Raw genomic sequence first — 14017 nt, 5'->3', positions numbered from 1 at the left:
AGGGGTGTGGTGGTGCTAAGTTGTTTTGCCCCTTAAAGGTGGAATGTCTACAGGTGCCACAAGTGTCAGATATGATCCCTGAGTATTGTCCTATTGCCACAACTAGCTGTGCTCTTGTTTAAAGGATTGGGAGACCTTCAGTGGAGGGTCATGGAGAAGCACTCATTTTTATAGTCAAACCTGTTTTGTGGTGATGAAAAGGAATATTTACACATACTAAAGTATAATAAATTCAAACAAGACTTTGCTATATGATAAAGGGAAATGGAATTTATTAGTTTTTTTTAATATCCCTACACCCAGGATATCTGTATCAAAATATTTACAATGACTGCACATGGAGAAATGGCAAGTACAATATTAGAACATATCCACCAAATTCCAAAAAGCTTACATGTAAAAAGAATGTGACAATGAGAGAAAGGAAATACTGTTTATACTAAGCCTGCAGCCCTGAATGAGTCCAGACTTGAATGGGATGCTGGGGAGGCAGAAGAGGTCTCCCCAGGGGCTTTTGCACATGCACCACATTGGCTACCGGGGGAAAGTTTGCATTCCGGCACAGGACCCACAAGGGCTACAGATTTCTGGTGGGCAAATGAAGAACGCACAGGAGCTTTGCACAGGTTGCAGCAAATGAGGCTGCAAAATTGTGCCAAGCTGTACAGGGAAGCTCTTTCTTTACTTTGCCTGCATCACATTAAAAGCTGGCCCTTGTCACCCCCTCACACAAGACTGAGTGGGATGAAGCAGAGGGAGGGTCAGCTGACTTCTCACCACTCGCTATTGAGAGGGAGCTCACTGGCAGGAGTACCTGGCCTGAACATCCTGATGCCGACAGTCAATATGACACTGCCATAAATCCTTTCTGTTCCCATGAAGCCATTTCCTGCTCGATCTCCGTTTGCCAAATGTAATGAGCTGACCTTCTTCTCACCCCACTGGAGGGTCACATTGTGTGCACTGACAGTACAGGGGGAAATTGAAGACTGATGCAACACAGTGAAGGTCCTTCCCCAAAGGCCTAGTTACATGGAACCTTGACTCAGGTGGCCCAATTGGGGGGGGGGGGGTTATTTTGTGATACTAAGGCCTCTCCTTCCCCCAGGACAGATCATAGTTTCAGTGCAAGATCTATGGCTAAAAGCTTTATCCTCTGGACAGATGCCCACCTCCCTGTCTTTAATTATTGAACAATGACAAGACACAAATCCCCTTTGATGCAGAGGGGGGAGCTCCAAGAGCGCCTCAGTGACAGGCCTAGAAGTGGCCATTTCCATCTTGCTGTTTGCAGGCCTCACAGACAGACCTCACCATTCAGGGGCATCAGGGAGACTCTGGGAGGTCTTCAGAGTGGGGGTACACATTGTGAACTGTAATGGAAGTCCCACCCTAGTGGCCCTCTTTCCAGCATGGAAAACATTCTGTTCCAGGATTCTGTAGGACTGCTTGCCTGTCGGATTCTACCCCCTCCCTGGCCTCTCCTCCTCCACCCACATTCCCCTTTCTTTCATCCCCTCTTCTTAGTTTCTCTTCTAATCCCTTCAGCACTAGTAGCCCTTTTCCTTTGTAAGAAGGAAACACGGAGGTGGTGGAAATAGAAAGTGTCATACTGGGGTTAGGTCTCACTTCTGTCAGGTTGCTTCCCCATTTCATGTCTTTATCCCTTAAGAAATGTATCTAGGGGGCTCTGTACCATCATTTTAGTGGGCATTAAATGTGACACCTCCCACCACGAGTGGGAATGGCTCACAGAGTGCATGGGGAAATGCATCACAGCTGCTGAAGGTTTAGGGGAGAAAGCTGAAGAGCTTGTATCTCAAGCAGTTTGCCGATCATCAGGGAGGCAGGAAATTTAAGGGGCTTTTCAATAGAATTTCATGTGTCATTTTGTGAGCAAGAAGACAGTTCCTGGCTACTTTGGTGGTTCTTCAAGCATCTTCATTTATCCATGACACATGGAGGGCCCAGACCAGCTTTTCTCTCTCTGGTGGATTCATGTCTGAGATTGGGCAAGTGAGCTGAGCAGTGTATGATTCATTTCTTTGGGCAAACCGTTCTCATAGCAAAAATGACTTCGCATCCCTCCCACAAGCCCCCCCTGATAGTTCAGATCCTCCCTCCCCGTTTCATCCTCAGAACCCTCACTTCTTTCTCAGCACAAGGTACAGAACTCCGATGATGAAACTGAAGCAGAAACAGATCCAAGCCAGTATGAAAGAGTAGCCATGGTGATATTGTTTTGAGGATAAGTCTGGTGCAAATCGAGCTGTGTAGATGGAGGCAGCAATCAAAATGCATAGCCCTGTGAAGAAAAAACAAGAACATCCAGGTGATCTCAGGTGCCACAGTGGTAACTAAGGGAAACAAGTGCCATGGATGGATTGACAGGGACTGATCCCCTGGTCTGATTTGAACATGAAAAACTGTCATTGCTCAAGTTTGGTTTGCAGCAGCTTTTTAAGTTTGGTATAGAAGCAGTAATTCTTGTCCTAGGGTCCTTATTTTGACCCCTTGCACAGGTTCAAAGTCTTCCTAAACATTTAGGAATACACCTCCTCTGGTTTAATTGTGAACCCAGTCACACATGTAAGATACTTTGATGAATACAGGAATTCTTAGGCTAAATCTAACCAGATTTCTGCGGGTTTGGGGTTGATTTTTAAAAAAGAATAACAAAAGAAAATTGTTAACCCAAAAGTAACCAGTAGACAAAGGTTCCAGGACTCTGTGTTTTAGTGCAGCCAACTTGGTGTGCCAAGAAACTCCACACGCAGAGCATGATAGTAAGAATTTTCTCTGTTCCTTGTCTCCAGGGTCATCCAGGGTCTACAGAGGTGAACTTAGCCAATGGGGAAAGGGGGAAGCTGCCCTGTTCCCAGACTTGGGATGTCCTGAACTGCCCACAGTCCTGCCTTCTTAAGGGGGGGGAGGAGGAGAGCAGGCTCTTGCCACCACTTGCACCCACCCTGTCTGGGACTTGGATGGCTGCTTCCCAGTGGCTATAATGGCTTCCATCCACCTTGCCTGAGGCAAGCGCCATTCCTTGCTTGGCCCTGGGAGCTGCTGCTGCTGGCGGCACCAATGATTCAGGGGCTCCATCTTGGACCTCTTGCCCAGCATTCCAGAATCACTAAGACTGCCCCAGAGGGGCATTTCTAAGACTTCTCAATATAGAGGTTTCATGGATAGAACTCTTCTCCATGGATTTGCAGCCTTTCTTTTGTGGATGTATGGGAAGGAAGACTCTTTAGAAGAGAGACAGGTCAGCTAGTTATCCAAGAAACCTGCTGATTTTCCTACCTGGACACACTGCTGTTGGTTGGCACAGGCTCCTGCCAGTTGAACCTGTCCCTCCCTCCTGCCACTAAAGATGCCAACCCCCAGGTGGGGCATGGAGGGCCCCTGGAGTTGCAACTTATCTCTGGGATACAGAAATTGGTTCCTCTGGAGAGAGAAAATGGCTGCTTTTCAGTGACATTAGACTCCACAGATCCCTCCCCTCTCCAAATCTCCAGGAATTCCCAACCCAAAGCAGGCTGATGAGACTGTCTTGGCAGCAGGTAAACAGGAACATGGCTTTGTGTAAGCCTGCCTGTGGTCTCGTGGGCTCTTTTTGTAACTAAAAGGAACCCATCAGCCTAGTTAATCTCACCACTGCAGGCTGCAACCCAGATGGGGGTGGCCATGGAAACCTCCTTGCTGTGACATTTCCTCTTCTATTCCTTCCTTCCTTCCTTCCTTCCTTCCTTCCTTCCTTCCTTCTGCCCTAGAACAACCTTTGCCTGACTCTGAGTGGTGGAAGCAAGACCCTACCCTGGGGCCTGAGATCTCAGGTGGGCTTACCCATAAATAAAGGGAAAGAGGTGAGGTAGACATTTTGCCTCTTGGCCCTGTTCTGTGCCCTACACTGTGCTGCAGCCAATCTACTCTCCCACCACCAGAAAGTCACAGTCATCTTGAATCCTGATGGTGCACACAGCACAAACATGTGCATGTCTACTTGGAAGGGGATCCCACTTTCAATGAGGCTTCCTCTCAAAGTAAAAGTGGGTCATTTTCTCTCCATGCCAAGGGATCGTGTCCCCCAAAGCATCATAGGACCTCTCCTGGGTGTTAACTTACAGCAAATCAGCAGGACGGCTCCAGTGATGTAGAAGCGTTTCCCTTTCTCCATAGTGAAGAGCTGCACCATGAACATGACCAGGGAGATGAAGGAGAAGATGATGGCCAGGATCATGAAAGCCTGGACTGTCTTGAGAGCAGCTGGCAACACAGGGAAGAAAAAGAGGGAGAGGCATGAGAGGGGAGGCCAGTCCCAGGCTGCAAACAGTGCAGAAATCTCAGAGATAATCAAGCTGTCACTTACGGAGTTCACTTTCTGCGAAGCAATGTTCTGTGGAACAGTAGTCCCAGAGTCCGGATGTGGTGTTGTTCTTTACCATCCAAGACTGAAAGAAAACAGAAGTGCAAGGCATGTTTTTGGGGGTCTCTCATTAAGGACATTTACTTCCCCGGCTAAATCCATAAAGGCAATGAGGATATCATAGGAAATAGTGCCTGTCCTTGCATTTTACGTCATTGATACTTCACTTTTCTCCCCAGTAGAGGCCCACAGTGGCTCACATTGTCCTACTTGCCTTGGCACCCAGATAAAAGGCCTACATTCCTGAACCAAAAAGGCTTCCCAAATTATATAGCCAGGGGGATGTGTACCTTTTCCCTGTTGGTCCTGGTGGTTCTGCAGAAGTTTGGAATAACATATTCAGGGGAAGATATCATATAAATTTCAAAAGCAATCACTGACATGGCTGAACATTATCCCAGTTTACTCAGCAATTGGGACAGAACATCAGAGCTATTCACAAAGTACCACAGAATGAGCCCAGGGAGGTGGGGGGAGGCCCAGATAACAGTATTCTGAGGTTCAAGATGGAACCAAAGACACTGGGAGGGGGGAATTACACGTACACGGCTGGGCCAATTTGTTTTGTCACCCCAAGCAAAGGGCCTGCATCCCCTCCTGGGCCAATACTGCTGATGGGAAACCCCTTGAGCTGCTGATGGCTAAGAGACAACTGAGCCCCTGTTGAGCCATCACCGCCCTCTTCATTATCCCCCACCCACCAACCTGCCCAAACAGTTGCTTAAGCAGCTTGGGATGGGGGAGGCTGAGGCATGAGTGAAGCACTGGAAGCAAATGGCGGCAGAGGGAGAACAGACTGAAGGTCCTGAGAAGATCGTCTGCAAAACCTTCCGTTCAGTGGCCCTCCTGCAGACATTCCCAGCCATGTGTTCATTCTCTCTGTATGTTTTAAATCTTTTCTGTACAACTCTGAAAGCTGGAGAGCAATTTCCTTTCAAAGCACAATGTGAGATTCTTGGGTAGATACATATTTCATCTGATGCTGAGCTTAAACAGAGGGTGTATGGTGATTTTTCCAAAGGGTCAGCATCTCAATGTTCAATGAAGTCGAGCGCAGTAAATCCAGTACGACTTGGACCGAATAGTGCCAATGACACTCCTTCCTTGAAGCTCGCTGCTTCAGCTTCAGCCTCTGAACTGAACAGATTCCCGTAGAAGTATCTGGTCCTGATACACTTTGGTGCTCGATTGCTGCCCCCTGGCTATGGCACATCAGATTTGATTTCTCCTGATCAGAGGCTATGAGGCTGAGGCCTCCGTCTCAGAGAGTGGGCCAGGCCTTGCCAAGGTTTCGCAATTGCTGTAAACATTTTGTGGATCGGCTACCTCATTAAATAGAAAGAACAAGCAGTCAGTTTGGGGGGGGGGATAATCAAACAGCTGCCTCCAGGGGGATCCTCGGATTGAATCTTTGGTGTGGGGTAGCTTTGGAGACAAGTGTTAATTTGGTTTTATTGTAACGCTTTTTGACTAAATTGCTAGACGGAAAAAAATTATAGATTAGAAAAGCAGGATATATATCATTTTAATAAAATCTTGAATTGAAGGGTCAGCTGGACTATTGTATTCTGAATCAAATGAAATTCTGAAGAGTCTTTTAATTTTGTACATTAAAAACATGAGAGATGTGATGTGATATCCCCTTTTCAGAGTCTCTGCCCTGAATCCTCCTTAAGAATCATTTTTGTGGAAAGAGAGAGTGATGTCTGCCCAGCTCTTGCTATAAAAATGGACTTTTCTGTTTTATTTCTCTTGTACACGATCCAGATATAAGTAAAATGTTGGGAGTTGAGTGCACATTCTAACTATGCTCACCCAAGGAGAATTCTTAGGTCTACTCAGAAGTAAGTACCATTTATTCAACAGTGCTTACTCCTACGAAAATGTTCTTATGGTTGCAGCTTCAGGTCCAGTTGTGATGTACATGCAGGTATTCATGGATGTTGTGATGAATATGCAGGTAATCATGTATATGCAAGAAGAATCCATAGATGAAAAGGCCTTTTCACAGGATGTTTCCTGTGGTCACCCCCCAACCAATATCTTTGGAAATTGTTATCTGGACAGGCCAACATTTTCAGGGACCCTCTAAGAGCTTTCCAGGTATCTTTATCTCAACAGTCAGCAGGCCATAGAAGCCTGCCCACCAGAACTTAACTGAGGCAGATGAGCCAAACACAGCAACAGCAAAGTGCTGGAAAAATAAAGAGGCTATTGTGGATTCCTGAGGTTTTGGCTTCAGAATATCCTTCCTGTTTTCCAGTGTTGTTTGAAGCTTCTTTTTCATTTAGAGGATGGGCTGTTGTTACACAGGCGCATCCACCAGGGATCATCCTAAACTGCAGCAATTAGCAGCTCAGGGTTATGTGAATGTATATGTGGGTAGACTTGCCCACCCTAGTCAGATTTTGGAACTAAGCAGCATCCACCCTGGTTAGTACTTGGACAGGAGACCACCACTGACTTCCAGGATCACTCTGCAGAGGAAGGCATTGGCAAACTGCCTCTCTTGCCTTGAAAACCCTGTGGGGTCACCGTAATTCAGCTGTGACTTGAGGGCACTTTACACACACACACACACGGTTTGAGAAGTCATTATGCATGCCTTGAGGTTCTCTTGGTCATAAGCCATTTAAACATGGACAAAACCTACTCCCCTTTATGTTCCGCCTTCCTCCAGCCATCAAAGTTCAGGCGGCATCTAGAGGGGACTCTACGTGGCTTGCCATTCAAGCACTGCTTAGCTTCCACACACCTTCCAACCATCCCCTGGAACCCACAAGAATACATCTTTTCCAGAGAGTAAGCTTTGGGAACAGCAGCTTTTGACTCATTCCCCAGAAACTACCAAAAGGCTCCAAGCATCTCCCATTCCCCTGATGCCTATACCTATGCCCATTTAAACAGGGGCAAACCAGGGAGTGTAAACAGCCCAGGAACAAGCCAGATGGAGTGACCCTCTGTGGTGCTATGAGCTGGCAGAGCTGGAATCAGCAACCCTGGGCTCAGCCACTGCCCCTGACAGCAGATTGGGAGGAAACACTTGGTGAGAAGACACCAGTCCCTCTTGCTGCAGAAGGGCTTGAAGCAAGCCATTCCTGCCACACTGGAGGAACTGCTGCAGCCCGGAGCAGCCTTCCGGAACATTCCTGGTAAATGAAATGGCCGGCCCACCCCTGCAGTTAAACCATTAGGTAGGAAATTAGCTGACTGTCCTTTGGCTTCTTATTTGCTTCTCTTGCAAGGGCTGTGCTTATCCTGGCACGCTTCCTGTCACTTGCCTAATTAAGAGGATTAGCTACCTTTGAGATAACTAACTGCTTGGGGTCCTTTCAGATGTGCCGATTCTCTGGAGGCTGATCTAACCTGGGATCACTGGACCTGGGAGCAAATTGTCCAGCAGTAATCTACACTGCAGTCGCCTGGCCAAAATAATTTAATAATAATAATAATAATAATAATAATAATAATAATAATAATAATAATAATAATAATAATAATTTATTAGATTTATAAACAAATCTAGTTTATAAAAACAAAACTTTAAACTTCTCCATAATATGAACTCTGGTAAAACGATAAAACAGTAAACCCCATAAAAACTACAACCCTGAGTGCCCCAGTTATATCACCTAGTTCTTATTCCTATGTCTTCAGGCCATCTATGTTGATGTACTTGGGGACAGGGGGGGCCCAATGATTTCATTTGTTTGCCACGACCTCAACGGTATGCCTGGTGGAATAGCGCCATTTTACAGGCCCTGTGGAACTTTGCCAGGGACTGGGTCTCTGCAGGCAGCATATTCTAGCACGCTGGGGCCAAGACTGAAAAGACCCTGGCCTTGGTCGAGGTCAGACACACTTCTTTTGGGGCAGGGCTCATCAGCCTACTAGCACCAGATGATCTTAGTTTTCTTCTGGGGGTGCACTGGGAGAGGCATAAAACCTTTAAGGTCAAAAACAGTATCTTGAATTTGACCTGGAATTCAACCAATAGCCAGTGCAGCTGTTGGAGGACAGGTCTAATATGGGCATTGTACAGTGTCCTGGTGAGGATCCAAGCAGGAGCATTTAGCACCATTTGCAGTCTCTGAATCAAGGCCAAGGGCAGGCCCACATAGAGCAAGTTACAGGTGACCGTCGCATGGATCAGTGTGGCCAGTGTTCTGGGGTCAGATAGGGTGCTTTGCCTGGCACAGATGGAGAAAAGCCTGCAGAGCTACCTTAGTGACCTGTGCCTGCATTGTAAGGGAGGCATCAAAGATCACTCCAAGTTCCTGACGGAGTGCCATGGTGAGGAGAACCATGTTCTTCTCTGCAGAGGAATACTTGCTGGCTGAAATCTTGCAGCATGAAATACTTGCTGCCGTTTTTCAGGGTGTTGTCTTTCAGGGCATTTGACCGGCTCATCCCTATGAATATACTGAGGAATTTATCTGACTGACAAGAGCGATTCTGAGCACCCTTATAAGTCTATTGAAGTCAGTGGAACTGGAAGGGTGTAAGCCTGTGCAGGCCTGTGTGGTAAAGGAAGCATTGTTTTTTGTATTGAAACTCATCACAAAAAAAAGGAGAGAGCCCCTTCTTCCTTGTGATATTCTATGGGCCCTATCTGTGGCTACCTAAATCTATGGGTCAGGCCCACACTGACATTAAACAGATTTTGCTGCAAAGCTGAGGGCTGGCCTTTTTGTTGCTTCTGCGTCCCCGATTCTCGGAACACAAACCTCCCTTCAAACTAGAATGTCTGACAAACCGGTAGATAGTTTGCATTCTTCCCTCCTGAAAATGCAGGCCGTCCTCCCTTGCCACAGACAGCTGATCTCGCCGTTCAGTGACTAGATGCTGCCGGCACAAAGAGGTCTGAACCTTCTCCTCTTTGTGAACATAATCTGACTTTTGTTGCAAGAAGCACCCTGACCAACAGGCAGTGGTGCTTGATGAAAAAAATCAAACAGAAAACATATGACTTATATAATTATTCATTATGATGCACGTCCCTTGGAATCAAGGAGGACTAATCAACCATGAATTATCAAAATAATTTATATTTCTTTTTTTTTTTGATGGTTTTGGCTGTTCTGCATTCCCGGGCTTAGCCGAAAGGATGAATTAGTCTGCTTCAGCCTCCTGAAGTGTGCCTCCAAGGGCTCTCTGTAGGTGTGGTGTTTGCTGTGCTGGGATAATGTTTCTGCATGTGAGTGTCCACCAGGGAGCACTGTAGGCATAAGCAGTGGGGAAGGGAAAAGGAAGTGGCGTGAGAGGAGGGGTCTGGGAGGCTTTTGGTTCTTAAATTAATTGATGGTGACTCGAGTCAGTTAAGGACAGTCGCGAGGAGACAAAGCAGGATAATGATGAGATGATCTTGGAGCAAGAACAAAAGGGGACTCAAGCGTCTAATTGGTTGAACGAGCCTGGCCTTTAACGGGCGACACGGATGTCTGTTGTTTTAGCATAAAGAGTGATTTGAAAAATTAAGATTACAGAAAAGGTCTCAAGCTCACCATGAATCTCAGCCAGATCTAATTATCAGCATTTGCTGATGTCTGTTTGAAAAGAGGGGAAGAAATGTACTGGGGATGGGGGGACGGGGGGGAGGACCTTTACAAACATATCTGGTTTTGTCAGTAGCTACATGTGAACATTAACATCCACCCAAGTTTCAACAATAAGCCTAGTTATGTAACACATGCAATTATTTTGTTCCAGTGTACCTTCTGAAATTAATTATTTCCACTTGTTTTAATTTTTTTCCCTTTGATGTTATATTTTTAAAAGTAGCCGAGAAGCAAGCAACTACTTTGGTACAGCTGCTGTCCAGGGTGTACTCGCATGCAATGGCAAAACCAGGCAGTTCTGGCAACTGCAGGGTGGGCGGAATGCGGTGCTCTCCTTCCAATAGAGAGGGGCCTGTCTAGACCAGGAGGTGGGCCCCTGAGGGCCCAGTGAGCACAGCTGGCCTGCGGAGAGCTTTTCATCTGACCCCGGATCTGCTGAACAAGTTACCAGGAGCTCTGGGCAGCCCAACTGCAGCACTGACGTTGGGAAATGGAGGCCACTCAGATAGCAGCGGAGAGGGAGCCCACATCAAGGCCTCCCTTTGCTTTCAAAGGCTATTCCTGTTTCCAGCATTAGGAAGCCGTTGGTCAGAACAGGAAAATTCTGAGCCCCTCCCCCAGCAGAGAACCAGATGTGCCCAACCAAGAATGAAATTAAATAATCATCACCATGCTTGACTTTGCCCAAACAGTTCGTGAGAATATTTTATAGTTCCAGAAACAGACAAGCAGGGGAGCACCTTATAATTATACAGCAGACAGTCTGGCAGGTGGGGTGATACAGCATCTCAACACTATTATCTTCTAATCTCACTCACTCAACTGGTTTTTGACTGGGGAGTGCCCAGGTGTTTTCTACCACAGGATAGGAGAGGGGAAACGCCACCCGTTCTTTCCACACCTCTAGGCTGCCTTGAATTGTTGGTTTCTTTCAGTTAATAGGAAACATTCCTGTTCTCAGGGCGTAACTTGTGTTTGGGCTTTCAGTGGCGGGTATGCAAAGCTGAGGGACCTTAAGCCATATAGAACACAATTTGTCTTTTTGCTGTCTCAAAGAACCACTGAGCTGGCCCTCATACAAGCCTCTGAAGAATGCTTCCTTTCCTTGATCTGTAACCAAACTGGAGATCAAAAAGCACAGTCTTAACAGTCCCCAGGAGCAGTGATAGGGGTTGTGTGTCTGCTGACTGGTTACTTACGTTAGCAATGGTGGAGACAAACAGCATGATAACCGTGGCAATGTGGAGCACAGAAATACCAGCCAGTAGCACCAACATCTTGGCTCTGCTGCAGAGGTATCTCTAACGCCGAGAATGTTCTGGAAGGAGAAAAAGAATCACAAGGAGAATGTATGAAAGTGGTGCTGAATCTCAGGATATTTCCAAATGATCATGCACGTACAAAACACTGGAGACATGCCAACTTGAAGAGGGACACATTGCTACAAACATCCCTTCCTTTAGGGGAGGGAGGGGGTGTATACGTAGAGGAGGGAAACAGTCAAACTTGCCATCTCTCCACTGGCAGCCTGACCTGGTGGAGTTGAGGAAACCCTCTCCCGCTTGGCTCAGCTGGGTATACAAACTGGTCCCCGGTGAGCAGAGTGAGGGCTGGCATGTCCACAGGCAACATGTGAACTGCTTTGTGGGCTGTGCCAGTGACATTTAAGAAGGCCCATTACTGGAGGAGACGGATCAATGAAGGTACTGTAATGGTCCGTGCCCAAGAACAAGCCTCGCTTTCAAGCCAGCAGCTTCCCCATTTTTTTAGATACAATGAATTTGCCTCAGTACATGTCTGAAGAAAGATGCCATTTGTGTTGTAATTAAGTTGATTCATTTTCCCTTCCTGTTCTGCCTGAGAAATAAGTTCTGATTAACTGCAGGGCTTCTCCATGGTGCCGTCAGCTTTGGTTGGGAAACGGAAGACACGTGGTCCTCTTGGCCACTGCTTCTGCTGCAATTCCACAGGAGTTTGCTTCCTCCTGGCTGCTGGCAGCCCCAGAGGCAAAGGGCATCCCCTCCTGGACTGTGCCACTGCCAGCCAGGTGTGAGTCAAATGGCTTGGCAGTGGTGCAGAAGTGGTAGCTGCTCCTTGCTTGCCTTGACAAAAAGGTATGTGTGGTCACCCTCCACTAAGGGCGGACTGATGACCCAGAGGAAGGGTAAAGGCTCCATCTGCTTCCCCCCCAAAGGGTGCTAGTTCATGAAGAGTAACCCTTTGCTGAAGGTGTGCTCCCCGCAGAGTTCATTTGTGGACAATCATCACTGCAGGCCAAACCATTGGAGGCAGCTTGTGCTCCCATGATCTGTTTTCCTTTTCCCTGCAGGAGTGAATGGCACCCATTCTATTGCACAGCAGACAGTAAAGAAACACGTCAGGACACTGCTCAGGCCCAGATGCCTTCCACTTTTAAACTCCCATGCTCAATAGTGGGTAGTGTCAAACTAGGATCAGGGAGAACTGTATTGAAATGCCCACTCTGTCATGGAGACTTTCTGGTGACCTTGCACCAGTCACTCTACCTTGTCGGGTTGTTTTGAGTATAAAATGGAAGAGTATAAAATGGAGAAGGGAAGAACACTATTGTAAGCTGCTTTTGATCTCCACTGAAGATGAAAGGGGCATATAAGTATTTAAATAAGCCAATGCCACTTGTAGGCACCGCTGAAACTAAATCTTATAATCATTTTTTTGTTTTGAATCTCCATGTGTTAGTTCCAGCTTGGAGAATCCTGCAGCGTCTCCAACAAGTTGTTTGATTGGCACCCTTGGAATGCTGGCAACCTGCCCCCCCCCCCCCCAGGTTCCATAAAGCATCAATGATTCTGGAGAAAGAAAGACCTGATACTAAGACCCCTCCCAGTATTCCTTCTATCGCATACCCGATCACAGCCTTAAAATGTCATCTGATCTGCCAAGGCCACTTATGTCAACAAGTCCTATTGTGAACAAATCAGGACTGCAAGAAAATACTTTAAATTCCAAGATTAAATTTCGAGGTCACACGTTTAAGTGTGTCTTTAACAAATAAAATCTTGGTTTCTTTTAGCCCTGAAAGAGTGAACAAGTTCTCTTGGGGTTGTCTGCCCCATTGATCTGGGCAAAAGCAAGGTTGATCCCTGAGTGAAGAACACTGTTTTCACTGATTTGTCAAGGGGCTTTGTAAAGCTGTCAGCTCAATGTTTGCTGTCAGTTGTTATAGGAAAGGAAAGTATGGTGGTTATGAGGGAGACACGTCACAGGAGATGAGCCACAGGAAGGGGGGGGGGAGATGGTGGCAGTGCAGTGCTGGCCTAAGCTTCCCTTTTCAGATTTTTGTGGAAACCCATTGCTCTGCGGAGTCACACATGTTCCCCATTTATAGTCTACCTTCTCTGCCCCCAGCCCTTCCTTTAGTTTCACTCTTCTGTGCTTTTAAAAAAGTGATTTGATCTCTTTTGGGATGCAAAGATGTGTGTGTGTGTTATGTGTGTGTGGGGGTCTTCCCTTCCTTCCCCTCCCTATGCTGCCATGCCCTTGCATTGTTTGGCAATATCCCCCTCCTTTTAACCAGTGGTCTGACTAGGTTGTGAAACTATCCCTTTGCATTCTTCAAGACACACTTCAGGCAGATGAAAAGTAGTCATTTGCACTTGCAATATTTCTATACCTGGACCTGCACCCCAAAAACATTATTCTGTTTCAACTGCCCAGGCAAAACCAAGTAAGTCCCTCTGACTGCAAACTGACAGCTCTGTCCTGTGCATGTCTCACCAACCGAGTTCAAGGGGGACTGACTCCCACATGAATCTGCACATGGTTGCAGCGCAAGACCTTGTTTTGGATTCTGGGAGACACAGGATGCACCTCACCCCATCTTTTGTTTTGGCAATCTTCTGTCTTTGCAATTACATTCATTTCCTTAGCTGGCGGTTCTGTTCCTCAACATCAATGGCCCACACCCTTCCTTCTGCCATGTGAAGCTGGATGGATAATCATCCACCTTGCTTAGAGATGTACATTTCATTATGGGGCCTCCATGCTTAATTCA

General features: G+C 46.8%; 1 protein-coding gene across 1 annotated transcript in view; it reads right to left on the bottom strand.

Annotated features, from left to right (window-relative positions):
• Window positions 1–243: 243 nt before the first annotated feature.
• The window catches only part of EMP1 (epithelial membrane protein 1), a 28218-nt gene continuing 14444 nt past the window's right edge, over window positions 244–14017 (bottom strand). Inside the window, exons 2-5 of the mRNA XM_077339264.1 lie at window positions 11184–11302; window positions 4370–4451; window positions 4126–4266; window positions 244–2305 (exon numbers count right to left, since the gene is read on the bottom strand). Coding sequence (XP_077195379.1) covers window positions 2145–2305; window positions 4126–4266; window positions 4370–4451; window positions 11184–11261 — 462 coding nt within the window. The 5' untranslated portion in view covers window positions 11262–11302 and the 3' untranslated portion in view covers window positions 244–2144. The remainder of the gene's footprint in view (window positions 2306–4125; window positions 4267–4369; window positions 4452–11183; window positions 11303–14017) is intronic.

The sequence above is a fragment of the Paroedura picta genome, chromosome 5, assembly GCF_049243985.1.
Source record: "Paroedura picta isolate Pp20150507F chromosome 5, Ppicta_v3.0, whole genome shotgun sequence".
Classification (NCBI taxonomy): Eukaryota; Metazoa; Chordata; class Lepidosauria; order Squamata; family Gekkonidae; genus Paroedura; species Paroedura picta.
This window is presented reverse-complemented; position numbering and strand designations above follow the sequence as displayed.